General features: G+C 27.2%; 1 protein-coding gene across 2 annotated transcripts; it reads right to left on the reverse strand.

The window, feature by feature from the left end:
- Window positions 1-2,495: 2,495 nt before the first annotated feature.
- Window positions 2,496-4,565, reverse strand: LOC130954813 (U-box domain-containing protein 25-like). 2 transcript variants are annotated; one of them, XM_057881583.1, is made up of 2 exons: window positions 4,362-4,565; window positions 2,496-3,962 (listed from the first exon to the last, which is right to left on the reverse strand). In XM_057881583.1, the coding sequence occupies exon 2, from the start codon at window positions 3,930-3,932 to the stop codon at window positions 2,733-2,735; it is 1,200 nt and encodes a 399-aa protein (XP_057737566.1). In that variant the 5' UTR covers window positions 3,933-3,962; window positions 4,362-4,565; the 3' UTR covers window positions 2,496-2,732. The 2 variants fall into 2 exon arrangements, with proteins under 2 accessions (XP_057737566.1, XP_057737567.1); XM_057881584.1 differs by having other exon boundaries at window positions 2,496-3,922; window positions 4,362-4,561.
- Window positions 4,566-15,270: the final 10,705 nt, after the last annotated feature.

Here is a 15,270-nt window from a genome sequence, read left to right on the forward strand (position 1 = left end):
TAATTTTAAAGAAATTCACATTTTTAAAGAATTAAGGATTTGAAATTTATAATTTATGATTAAAACTATATTATTTAGGAAATAAAATTAAAATAAATAAAATATTCTTTTAAAAAAATGACTGATATAAACTAATTAAAAATTACCTCCCTATTGCTCTTTTTTTCTTTTATATTCAAAATAGCTATAATTTGTATTGGGTTGGGTCAGAGACATGTGGTTCACCAATCTGGTCCACAAACATGCACTAAACACCAACACTATAGCCTCCAGAAGGTGGGCCAATCACCACTCACACACTGTCATGCATATACATTGCCTGCTTGTTTGGAAAAAAAAAAGATTATTATGTTGAGTTAAATCACTACATCACTATATATATTTCTATAAATAAAAGAGTGGAATCGAATTTTTCTATCGTTGAAGGAGAATAACAAAGAAGAAAAAACCAAAAGAACATAATAAACAAAAAAGAAAAAAAAAAGGTAGAGAAAAAGGAACTTGTCCTTTGAAATCATTAATAATACAGTTGGTGCCCCCAATTCATTCAAACTACAAGGCTAAAAATCAAAAGAAGCATTGATGAGTGAGAGCCTCGTATCATGAGGATGTGACTCCAATTTGTTTCACAGATAAAGTTCCTCCAATAGCCTTATCAATGAGACCGTAGAAATGGATGCGTCAAAGTTGAAAGAGATATGCCTACCAAAATAATCTAATCTAATCTAAATTATATACCCCACTAGTTTCTCATGATTTCAATGTATGTTGTACCATATAGCATTATTTCATATACTAACATAACATCAACATGATTAGGTATCCATTCATCGTCGTTTTACCAACATTACCTGTCACAAGATAAATAGATACTATAACCTGTTCGGTATAGGTTGTTCCTTTTTACCTATCATGAATATGCCGGCTTTTTTTTAATTTAAATAAAAAAATTTATTTATCAATTTAAATCGAAATACAAAAATTTATCAATTTGTATATTTACCATTATTTTTACAGTTAATAAATATGGAAACAAATATTAAAAAGCGTATATAGTCATAATTAATAAAAATAAATAAATATTAAATAACACAAATTTTAACTATTTTTTTTTTCTAGCATTCCCGTTACTTAAATAGCACAATATGTAAATGGAAGAATATGGTTGGTTGATGATATCAATTATTTCTCATGTATCCATCTATTTATTGAGAAGGAATAAAAATGGTACCGATGGTGGGGCAATTTCAGTGGTGGCCAATACATTGTTCCAGTTGCCAAATCAACCAAACATTTTAATACTTATAATGTGCACATATAGCTACATTATTATTTAATAATAATTAATAAACATAACATAAAACAAATCCAAACTAAAGCATACAAAATTAGATGTTGCACTTGCAGCTAAATCAGATGTTTTCCATTTACATAGAGAGAGTAATTTGGACAGCACATTGGGAAGCGCACTTGTGTTATACACTTTATTGGCATAACTTTTCTTTTCTAATTCTAAGCATGTGCGAAAATAAAAATGACATTAAATATACAAATTAGTAAATTTTTATATTTTAATTTAAATAATCAATAAAAAATTTTTACTTATAAATAAAAAAGTCTGAATATGCTCGAAAATTTGGTTTATGGAGATTATTATTATTCTAAACAAATATAGCCAAGAAAGTGACTGTTTATGTCAAATCAAATATAATTTTTAATTGGATAATCATGTCATTATCTTTTGAGTAGCCCAATAAGTTCGTAAGTATATTCTAACATATACATGTTTGAATCTACATCCATAAGACCGGAAAATAGTAGCATTTGATTACAACTAGAGAAACAAATAAATAAATTTAATCTATAATGAATGTAATGGCTCCTATAATAATTACTTCATTGAGCAGATTCAAAACATCTAAGCATCATGAAAAAATATCATTAACTTTAACGGTTAATCAGGTAGAGCTTCATTCTCATCTATGTAATACGAACAAAAGAGTAAAACCTAAAACTATTTTATATCAATGTTAGAAAGTAAATTATTTTTCTTTTAGTATCAGTCATTTTTTGTTTAAAATAATTTTATTTATTTTAAATTTTAAATTTTAAACTTTTAATTTTAAATTATAAATTATAAACCGTAAATTCTCCAAACAATAAAAAGTGTTAGAATTTAAAAAAAAAAGAGCTAATATTTTAGTTTCTCCAATTTTATCTTGATATATATTTGTTTTAAATTAAGAATTAAGCTAGGTAACCAATGATTTTTTTGAACAACATGAATAACCACCAATCAAATAAAAATATACTACACTTCTAAATTATCCACCTAAATTTTAATATTAGAATAACTATCTGTACACCTAATAAAATAAACATCTGATATATTTATTATTTATATTATTTAATATTTTTCTTGTTTATCCATACTTTTCTTTAAATTAAAGTACGTAAACTAGAAAATTAACAACAATAACATAATTTCTATAATCTCGAGCTAAGTAAGTTCATAGTTTATGAGGGCCAGAAGGCCCAAAACTGAGTATTAAATCCCCCGGGGTGACAATAATCATATATAATTACAAAGTATATATGTGGTATACAAATACTGCACAGCAACAACAATGTGATCAATACAATAAGACCCCACAAAACTAACTAAATACTGCTTGATTTAATTTATTAATTAATTATTATTCACAATGGATCTACAGATTGTTGATTGTTGTTCATAGTTTGTTGTTTGATTCCTGATTCCACTTGGATCTCAACAACTTGAGAAGCATCCTGGCCTTGGTCTTGGTCTTGTTACCACACTGACTCTGAAGAAGGAAAAGCAACTGAGTCAAGATCCCAGCTCCAATGGCTTCCTCTCTTGCAACCCCATAATCACGACAAATTACCAAAAGCACCCCAACAGCAACCTCACTACAGCAATACTCTTGGTTGTTGCAAACCCTGAACACCATCTTCACCACCGTTTGAATACCACTCGGGTGGTTCACCACTCCCACTTTCCCACTCTCTAACACCACAAGCTTCTCTATTATCCCCATTGCCATTGGAGCCAAATTCTTCTGCAACTTGTCAGATCCCGAGATGTATGCTATCACTCCATCAATTGCTCCTCCTCTCACCAAACTCTCTCTGTTCGATTGCAAGCTGCATAATGCTGACATGGCTTTGATTCCTGCTTTAGATGACTCTTCCTCCTGGATTTCGCGAGCTAGTCTCACAATCTCTTCTATCACCTTCCGTGAATTTCCAAGCACGTGACATAACTCTTGCGTTTGTGTTGATGTTGCGGTTGAATCTATGAGATGGCACAAGCTAGTTTTGGTCTTGGTTGTTCCCTTTTCCAATAACGAAACAAACGTTGATAGCTTCGACTCGTCTTTGATCATGTTCAGCGGATCCAAATTCACGAGAGGAAGCAACTTTACGATGCAAGAAAGCGCCAGCTCTGTGAATTCCATGGATCTTGTTTCGAAAACAAGTTGTAATAGAAGCTTCAAATAGCTCAGTTGGTTAAAGCATGAGCGCTTGAAGGAGCAGTACTCGTCGGAGAGTAGTTGAATCTTGTGGAGTGCTTGTAACTTGTGGTCCAAGGAGGAGTCAGGAGACTGGAGAGCGTGTTTGAGGCTGGTCAAGTAATCGATTGTTGCGGAGTTTCCAGGGTGGAATTGGTGGCCAAGTTGGAGCCACTGGTCGATCAAGTGGCGGAGAGTGTGGTTGGGAACAATGGAAGGATCGTGAAGCTTCTGCATTGTGACTGGGCAAGTGAGGTTACCAGCAGAAAGCCATTTCTCAATGCTTGATCTGTCATAGGTTTGGCCTGTGCATAGTGTCACTGGATCTTCCAACAAGTCTAAGCTTATTGGGCATCTGAACAAGTGTGGAATCGTGATTTCAATTCGGGCTTCGTTCATGGAAGAAGAGAATAAGCAAACTTGTTATATCTGTAATGGAACTTCAGATTCAGAGTGACAGAAAATCAAAAGTGGAGTGATGTTGGAAGCCTTAAAGCTAAGTTTGAAAAGCATATTCTTGAGGCACTAATGACACTATGTTTATGCCTATATCAGAAAGTAGAAAACTTCTTTCTTTCTTTCTTTTCTTTCTGCTTTGGTTATTAGAGAGAGCAGAGGAAGAAAATAGAAAGTGAAGTGGTGAGTGAGTGGAGGTAAATATAATGGGATATTATTATATGGTGCTTTGGTGGGAGAGGACTCAGAAATGGACCATTGCATCAATTGAGGAAGTGATATATACATACATGTATATGGGGGCTAAATAAAGAAAATTAATATTTATATTTATTATATTAATTATAAAGTTAACAAGGTGGACTGACTTACATTTACATACATTCCAAATTGGATGCAGGGGAAGGGAAGAAAAGAGAATTGCAGTGTGGGAAGTTTCTTCTTTAAGCTTTGGAGTTCTTCTCTTCCTGACAGAAAAGACAGTGGAGATAGAGTAATAGAAAGAAGAATAAAAAGTGCAATCTTAGTTGGAAAAAATAACATGAGGGAGAGAGAGGTCCAAGAAACACAATACCTTATCCTAGTGAAAGAAAGAAACTAGAGGGAGGGTGGCAACTATAATAATAATAATAATTAGTGGGAATGGTCCCTACCAGCTTACTACCACTCTCTATCAATCCAGTCAAACTGACCCACCAAAAGGGAAAATTATTTGTTTATGTCTTTCAAGTTTGAATTCATGACTATGAGTTGAGGAAGCAATGCAAACAACTGTTGTGCCTTTTATTTTATTTCTTGGTTGGGGTGGGGACTGAGCCTAATGGAAATGAACAGGGTTTTGATATGAGATGGGTTATTGTATTAGATTGAGTTAATATATAAATTTTTATCATTAATGGTGTTAGAAAGGGTAAGAGATAGTAGGAGAAAAAAGATTCATATGTATTTTAATTATGTAAAATGAGATAATATAGAAGGATATTTATAAATGTTAAGAAAATTAAAATAATAAAGATGTAATATTTTATAATAAATATTTAGATATATTAAATAATGTTAATTGATTTAATTAATCCTAATTATATTTTAACAAATAAAATGAGAATGAATGAGCGAGTTGTTTAATTAGTAATTGATTTTTTATGTCTTATTTAAGTTTGAGACTATGTATTTAATTATTTTTCCCCTCTTAATACTATTTAGTTATAATTCATATTTTTGCTGTTTTCCTAAGAAAATCATTTACAAATTATCACTAAATGTGACACTTATATTATATCAATTTATATTTCATTAAGAAAAAGTGACCTCTTTTTGGGTTATTATTTGCTTGGTACTGTGTTTAATAGAAGGAGGGGCTGAATTTAATGATAGTCATAAGTCTCATGAGAGGAGCAATAATAAGATACCACTAGTTTAGATGGTTGGATATTTATTGTAGCTCAAATTCAATATTGCATGATAGGAATATTCTATCTTGCATGTTCTTATCTGATAACTTACTTCCCTGAACTTAACAGTGCAGTTAAAAATTGAAATTTGGTTCAGCCATCAATTTCGGACATATTATAAGTACCATATAGATGGAGCCTAATAATTCCCAAAATTGATCTTGAAGAAATATATATACACGGTGTGAAATTATGATGAATATAATTATCAATATCATATCAAATATCATATAGCATCGCATCATTTCAATTTACCTCAAGTTGGTTAGTTGCTTTTGTATGTCCTTTACTCATTACAAAAAAATTAGAAAAGAAAAATAGGATAAAGAGGTAGCTTCACTGAGAATTGTTCACTTTTTTCTTTTTCATCATAAGTGGAGATTGAAAAGTCTTTTCCTTTGATAAAATATTTACAAGAATTCCATAACTTTAATTTTATTTTCTTTTTCATAAAATTACAATTGAAAAACAGTAACACCTATTATGTTATTTCTCATCACCAGTGAGAATCTACTGAAAAATGTATTTTCTTTTTAACGTGTTTAATTTTAATTATAAAAAAAAAGAGGCTTTGACTGTATAGCTTAGATGAGATGCCACATTAAACTTGTTAAGGGATCGCATTCAATAGTCAAAAACGTTATCAAATGGAGAAATTGTGTTGCATAGTTGCATGAGTGCATGTGCGTCGCAATTCTAGAAAAAGAAACCACCAAATTTTCCGGTTTTGCCGGCTGAGCGAGTCAGCTAGGTCGTCTTTAACTATAAAAAATTAGACTAAGCTATCAAATAGTATTATGTTGCTATTAAATATAGAGAAATGTTCAGTCACCAAAAAATATAGAGAAATGTTCAAAATTATTTTTGCCTATCATTTTTATTTATCAATTTAATTTTTTTAGTTAGAATAATTTAACAATATATTTTTAGTCTATATTTTTAAATATTGATAATTAACTAATGATCAAAATCAATAAATTCTAATAACTTTTTAGTATTTCTCTTAAATATATATCATAAAAAAAATTATATATCATATATTGATAAAATTTTTTGAAAATATATATTATTAAAGAAAGAGCATTTTTAAATATAAAGTTTGATAAGTTTATATCAAATGATTTTTTCTATTTTTTTAAATTTCAAATTTTAAAAATTAAATTTTGCTCCAATTTTTTTATACAACTTCTAATTAGTTATCTAAATGTTTTAATAAATATTCAGATCAAATGTACAAATTGTTTACTAAATATAATATTATTTATTATTTATAAAAAATATAATATTTTTTATCACATTGTATGTCATTTTTTATCTTTTGAATTTTTTTGGTATAAATTAAACTTTAGGGTACTGTTTAACAATTTCCTCAAAATAAAAAGGGTTAATTACTAATTCGGTACTAAAAAGATTCGATCGTCGACAAAAAAGTCTCTCAAAGATGTTATCGACAAAATAATACCTGAATAATTTTAAAATACAATAAAAAGTAGAACTAATAAATATTATATTTTTTGTAAGTAACAAAAAAAATTATATTTAACAACAAAAAAAATTATATTTAACAAATAGCTTGTCCATCAAATCTAAATTTTTGTGGCAATATTTAAATAAATATTTAGAAGATGCAAAAAAAAATTTATAACAAAGTTTAATCTCTAGATTTTATTTTTATTTTTTAAAAAATTTAGTCATTCACAATAAAAAATAAAAAAATTACCTTGACAAAAAATTACTAAATTTAAAAAAAAATCTTATTTTTTTAACGATAATTCTAAAAATTTGCATAAAAAATAAAGTTATTTTTTAAAATATATATTTAATATTTAATTTTTTTTATCATGCATGTTTTTAAATCTTTCAAAAACTTATTTATCGTTAATATTTTTTAGAATTTATTTTGTTAATAATACAAATTTTTGAATATCATTTTAATAGTTTACTCAAATGAAAAACATACTATCATTCGTAAATGAAGATTGTGGGTGCCTATTATATATTATTTTCATAACCATATAGGAGTGTTTTGGTATTTTTAGCTAGTGTGAAAGAAAACATTTCTCTAGCTAAGAGCTTTTTATTTCCGCCAAACGTTTCATTATATATTGCACATGAATCAGTTTATTATTATTATTTAAGAATTCAAAAATTTATTTTTGATGTTGACTCGAATGTTGTTTTGGCCATGCATGGTTTATAAATATTTCTGTAAGCGTTTAAAGAATCTGAAAACATACGTAGTAAAATAACCTGTGTCAATCTACAAAATTTATTTTTCTTTTTAAAAGATATATATTAATAACAATACATTAATTTATAATTGTATGTAGTGTTTGTTTTTAATAATTTATGAAAGCATTGGCCACAAACAAATAAACTGTCATGTTTTGAAAGGTTATTTAAATATTCAACATGTTATTGAAACCTTATTAATATAAAAGAGCAAATAGTCAAATTCATTTTTTAAAAATTATTCGCTTTTTGAAATAGTTTTCAAAAAGAATTTTTAAATTAATTTTTTTAAAAGTTTTAAATTACTCGCGATAGTCTTTCTATCATTTTTTTGTTGTTGATGATACCAAAATTTGTTAATATGGTACGTTAAGTGATAATACAATAAATATATAAGAGTCTTATTGATTATTAATATGATAAGTTTATGAAATAAGATCAAATCAAAACCTAAATGAGAGGAGAACTTGAGGCATTAAAACTTTTTAATTTAGAATTGATTTAATCTAATTTCATAAACTTATTATGTTAGCCATCAATCAAGACTATTAAATATGTATTATAGTATCATATAATGTGTTATATCAACAAATTTTTGACACTGTTGTTAACAATAAAAATAACAAAAAACTAAAATAATTAATTTAAAATCTTTAAAAAATGAATTTAATTAAAAAATATTTAAAAATTAATTTAAAAAATAAATAATTTTTCGAAAACTAATATACCATTTACTCTAATATGTAATATACTCTACATCTCTATCAAGTGGGTAGGAAAGAAAGCCAACTTAAAATAAATGATCCCCGGGGAACAGGTAAGTTTGGCAACAAATTAAAAAGAAATGGGAATAGAGAAAGAGACCAAAGAGCAAATTGACAAAAAGAGGGTCACCAATATATATAACTTTATAGTAATCTTTGAACACTATTTTGTCTGCCATAGAAACTACTCTGAATATTTGATTATTTGAAGCACTATCACTTAGTTTATATGGGTGTAATAACCTTAATTAGCATGGCTTTAACAAAATAATATTATTAATTATTATTATTGTAACGACCCAACTTTCAGTACGTCGTGATCGTATAAAAAATAAAGCGTTACTAATCTATTTTCTTTTATTATCTATTTAATATTGAGTCTTTATATCGATATTGCGTTTTAATTTAAAAAAAAATCTAAAAAACTTTGTTTTTATTAATTAAAACCACATATCAAAGATCTTCAAATAATAATAATCACATAATTACTAATAATAATAATAATAAATACTATATGAATACATTTAGTATAAAACTCGAATACAATACCTATCCCTCTGGATAAAATAAAAACTAAAACAACAAGCGCGTGTAAACTCTATAAAAACAACAGGAATCATAAGTAAATTTACTAATTGTCCGCAGCTTCATACTGAGTTTTCGGACCTGAGTCACTAAAAGGGTGGAAGATTTTGGAGTGAGAACAAACCACACGTTCTAAGTAGGGAATAGAAATGCTGTAAAAGTAATGAATAAAGGCAAATAATTAACTTTACTTAATACAACTATTTTTATTAAATTCCTAAAAATACTTTTAGTTTTACTTTGGATAATTAATTACTTTTCTTTAAATTTCTAAACTCAAAACAGATTATAATCACAAAATTAGTCATATTAATCATCTCTCAGCCACATAATCATTTCTCAACCACAATATTTCACCTCTCAATCACATAATCATTTCTCAACCACAATATTTCACCTCTATACATCCGTGAACTAATAGCATAAGTAAGAGAAACCAAACTAACATACAAACAAGTCAAACAACACAATCACAGAGAAGTAATACAAGCAAACACAACCAAATGTAAATGTGCAAACAACATGATGCATGTCTATTCCTAACGCATGTAATGAGCTCATTTGTCGGTTTCGACCCGCACCCGACGCAATCCGACTAGCAAGTCAAATAAGGCATTTCAGCGGCATAACCTCTGCAAAGTTCCAAATCTTTGCAGGTGCTGATTCTGCAGCTGAAGTATGTCAAACATGACCTCTGCAAGTACTTGCAGGCACTGATTCTCCAACTGAAGCATTTGACCCCTTCTCCTGAAAGCCATTACATATTTACGGGCGTCCCTCAGAATTATTCACGTACAAAACCCACAACTATTGTTAACTTTTATGCTTCGCCACCATAACCATACTATCGTCACCATCTTGTGACTTTTCCATAATCATACGTGTCATTTATCTTCTCTCTTTCTTTAGTCTTTTACTTATTTATCCTCAATAGTTCAAACTATCTTCACATTATTCCCTCATCTTTCACTAAACATCTTATGAAAAAAGAAATATAAGGTTCTTTAATTAAGTCAGTACTCTCTAAAACTTTTAAAATTACTCTGTTTACTACTCTCTGTTTTTATTCTTCTCAATACATATAATAATATTCTTATAAAATAATATCTTTGATAAATAATAATTATAATAATAATTTACTCTAATATAAATGAGTAATTTTAAATAAAAATAATATTTTTAACACTCTTAAAACTTATTTTATAAAATCTTATTTTCAAACTTTTATTAATTACTTTCTAAACCACGAACTTTTTGCATTGATATTTTATTTTTTACCTCAATATTTTATAGAATTATGTTTAAACCTTTAGTCTTTGTTTCATATTTATAAAAATAACCCTGAACTTTTATAAAATACCCATTTTATCCTTAAACTTTATTTATTTTCTAAAATACTCGAAAAATTTATATAATTATAATATTAAACTCGATCCTTTTATAAAAATCAATTTATACCCCCAAAAATAATTCTTCATGGCTGTTTCTTCTCTTCACAAAGAATCGAAAGCCTTATTATTTTCTTTTCAAAACATACATTTAAATTTGAATCCGATTTTGAATTTTACGATTACCGATTCGCCGTAACTTTTATATAATCACTTAACCACTTAAACTTCATCAAATTTTACTTAATTTTTAAGGTTCAACTAGGTATCTTTTAAAAGTGGTTTTTTATTCAACCTTTTATTACAATAATTAAAAAAATTAAAACAAACATATCAAAATAGATTTGATGTCTTTTTAAAATTAAATACGCATCCAAAATACAAACTAAATAAAACTGAAATTTAAATTTTAAATTTTAAAATTCCCATTTCGATTTTAAGATTTTTAATTACTAACCGATTATAATTCAAATACACATCCAAAAATAAAATTTTAGATTTATGATTTTGGATGTATTTTAAAAAAATATTTTATATATAACTTAATAATTTTAGATGTGTTATAATTGAAAAAAAATTAATTATTTTAAATTTATAATTTTTTAAATGTGTTTCAAAAATATTTTATATAACTTAACAATTTTATGTGTTATAACTGAAAAAAATCAATTTTTATGAACATATTATCTACATCTTTTTATGATGAACACAATTATTTACAGTTGACTTACAAATGTGCTAATTAATTATTTATTGTGTAATTTTATAAATTTGGATGGATAAACAAATTATTTTAACATGAGTTTTGGATTTGGATGCGTTAATAAAATAATTAGTATTCATTCTTATAATTTTGAACGTGTATTTTTGAATTTTAAAATTTACTTATATAATTTTGAATGTGTGCAAGAAGCACTTTGTATGTAATTATATTATTTTAAATGTGTTATAAACTTACATAATTAATCATTTTTAAAATTAGTTAAAATACTAAACAATAAAAAAATTAAAAAAAGTGAAATTGAGTAAGTGCTCTTCTTATTTGATACTTTGATTTTTTTTTTGGAGAAATTCACTCAAACAAATTGAAATATATATTTTTTATTTGCAGCAACTTTATTATTGAGATCAAATAAGACCACGTTAGTTACTACTATACATACTGAATTATTATATTCTTTTTTCTTCACCCTGTGCATAAATTACATATGGTAGGAAAAAACAAAACGGGCAAAACACATTGCAAATAATAATAATAACAACAATAATAATAAATGAAAGAAAAAAAAGTTATTTTACCGTAAAAAGAGAAAGAACCCACTGAGTGAAGCAGAAAAATTGATAGAAAATAAACATTGTACATGGTGAATAGTGATGATGAAGACGATCGGTTCAATAAGAGAGAGAAAATAAAAAAAATTTAATTTATTTATAAAAAAGAAATTAGAGAGATTTTAGTTAAAAAAATTTAAATTAAATCTAATTAATAATATATTTATTTAAAAAATAGAAAAGTGGTTTAATTAAAAATACTTAAAAAAATAAAAATTAAAAAATTCTAATATTTAAAATTTAAATTAATTTTAATTACCAATGTATTTAGCTATAAATTAGGAATGTGTTTTAATTAAAATTTAATTAAATAATTTTATTTAAATTAAAAGACTGATTAAAGATTGAAAATTAAAGGACAACTAAGCATCTTTTTTTTATAGTGAGAGTACATTAAGAGTACATAGTATATAAGGTGTAATAACTCCACGAATATTTTTTTAAGAGATTTTACATTCTTTTTAAAATGAGAAGAACTTATTTTTCTCTCTCTTTCAATTCTTCTAATTCATCAAACCATCAACATCAAAATTTGGATAGTTTAGAACATAAAATTTTTTTCATAGAGTACTCCAATGCGAAAACTTTACGAAGGAGGAGCAAATTTTCAAATATGACCCCAACTATTAAAATATGTTAGAATCATATCGACAAAATCTTGATTTTACAAGCCAACATAATGAAGGGTGAAGGACACTGGGAGAGATAGTTGGGATAGATTTATTTATGATGACTTTACCCTTTTGAATGATAAAGTAGATAAATAAATGATAACCACACGATGGTTGGGTGTCTCATATTGGGTTGTCTCTCGTGATTAGAGAGCGTGCACAATACAAACATACATGTGGGGGAAGAAATTCGAACATTGGAATTTGGTTGTTTGTAATAAGAGGAGTTGCTTGTTGAAGGTTTGTGGAGTACGTGGTGATTCAGTTGGAGAAAGAGCTATTGAATAACCAAAAGCAAGATTTTATTTTAATTACTACTGGAATTTGCAGTTTATTGGGTCATCTTCTGAAAAAACTAAACATATTTCTTTCATTTATTCATCAAAATTGGTTGAAATTTTTTATGAACACATCCATATGTTTTCTATCACATGGATAAGTTGTCTTATTTTGATGCTGTCTCTAACGCTTTGTTTAAATTAATGAAAAAACTAAGGAAACTATGACGCGAGCTAGATTTTGTGATGATAGGTTTCGTGGTGTTTCTGGATTGTAAAGATGAAAAAATGAAAAATTTTTTTAAAAATATTTGTTGAGTTATTACACTTTATATATTATGTATTTTTTTATGTACTCTCAGTATAAAAAAATTTGCAACAAGTAAATTTACATCTACAATTGATAAAAAAAATCTAAATAACACAGATATTTTTTTTAGATATTTGAGCAAGTTAAAAGCATATCGTAACCTTTAATTTTTATCCACCCAATAAAAAATAGCATAATGAAAGGTGAAGGACACGAAAGATAGTTGGGACAGGTTTGTTTATGATGACTTCAAAAATGAAGCAGATAAACAAATCAATAACCACATGATTGTTAGGTGTCTCATATTGGGTTGTCTTTCGTAATTAGAGAGCATGCACAATGCATGTATGTGGGGGAAGAGATTCGAAGACTGGAATTTGGTTGTTTGTAATAGAAAGGAGGGTGTTTGTGGAGTTTGTTGAATTGTAATTCAGTTAGAGAAGAGCTACTGAATAACCAAAAACAAGATTTTATTTTAATTGCTACTGTAATTTGCAGTTTGTTGGGTCATCATTCGTGAAAATCGCTTTGTTTAAACTGGATGAGGAAATAAGAAAATTATGAACGTGAGAATAAATGCTGGATTTTGTGGCGATGACTCTCGTGGAATGCAAAAATGAAAAGAATGAAAAATTTCTTAAAAATATATTTGTTGAGTTATTACACTTTATATATTATGTACTCTTCATGTACTCTTACTATGAAAAGAATTACAAGTAAACCTACATCTACTATAGATAAAAAAATCTAGATAACACGGGTATTTTTTCATATATTTGAGTAAGTCAAGAGCAAAAGACTATTACAAGGTAACTCTTAATTTTTGTCCATCCCGATAAAAAATAGCAATGCTTATAGATCAAGGCGAGGCACAAAATTTCAAATAATATTTTAAAACAAAAGCCACTGTCAAAAATATATTAAACATTACTTAAGATCATCAAATTCTATGGTGATATAACTTTAAGGCTTTTAGTCCCTGTAAACTCGACCAAGTTATCCTTAGAAGCAAACTGACCTATTACATCAGCAAAATAAAGGCACCAATCTATATATTAACAAAACTCTATTTGTTTAAATTTTTGTCCAAAAATGACATATTTTGTCCGAAGTTTTTTTATTTTAAAATTGAATTTTTTAATTTTCTTAAAAATAAAAAATAAAAGACTACTAATAAATAGTTAGAACCTAAAAATTGAAATTCATGAATAAACAAAAATTAAACAGATTAATACTTATTACCAACGATATTTTTAAAGGCACAAATTCTTTAATTGCTATATATGAAATTTGTCTTTAAATGTGTTAAAATAAAATACATAAGAATAGAAAACAAAGTTATTAACGAATGAGTTATGCTATGTGTACACTAAAATCAGCCACCAAAGTTAGTGATCAATATAAAATACATGTTGAAATACAAATACACATCGAAAATAAATTAAACCATATATATATTTATACACAAATACATTGGTGGCAGATTTTAGTGGCTGATTGTGGTGTACAAATAGCATTTTTATTAATGAATTAAAGAAAAATTTTACTAAATAATACAATTTTTTTGGTACTATACCTATAAATCACCCGATTCAAATAACATACATTAAATATAGACATATTATATAATACAATAAGATCGATAAATTATTTTGCTTAAAAAAATTAGATTTCAAGAAATTAAACAACACATGCATTATAGATTACTCTAACAAAGTACTTATCAACTAAATAACCATCTTTCTTAGACTCTGCATGAATTTTTTCGAACTGAACAAAATTGAATTCATTCAATGGAACTGAAGAATCTTGTACCGGACGCACAATCGTGTCCCTCTCGAAGTGAATTCTAAATTTGTGTCTACTGGGCTTGAACTTGATGGTATTTAAAGTAACTACAAAATTAGTGACCACGTACACATTGTCCTCCGCAAGCAAGCTCTCAAAGATAGGAACAAATATGCCTTTAATAGAGCATTGAATTGTCTCCCCCTAAATGCATTATTTTTATAGGGTCATAGATAAATGAGGTTTATTACTCAATTACAAAAGAAAACCTCAAATGCAAAGAGAATATTTTACCTCTTTATCAAGGACAATCATCGCAATAGGTGCCTTCATCCCAGAATTCGCAAAGTGAGAGACGGTCCAAAGTCTAATGACACGTACTATGAGCTTCCACACCTTATACTCTGGACCAGCATTGATATGCTTGATGAGATCATACCTAAAAATCAAGGTCCTCATATTTAGTGAAAGATAAAAAAATA

The sequence above is a fragment of the Arachis stenosperma genome, chromosome 10, assembly GCF_014773155.1.
Source record: "Arachis stenosperma cultivar V10309 chromosome 10, arast.V10309.gnm1.PFL2, whole genome shotgun sequence".
NCBI classification, from domain to species: Eukaryota; Viridiplantae; Streptophyta; class Magnoliopsida; order Fabales; family Fabaceae; genus Arachis; species Arachis stenosperma.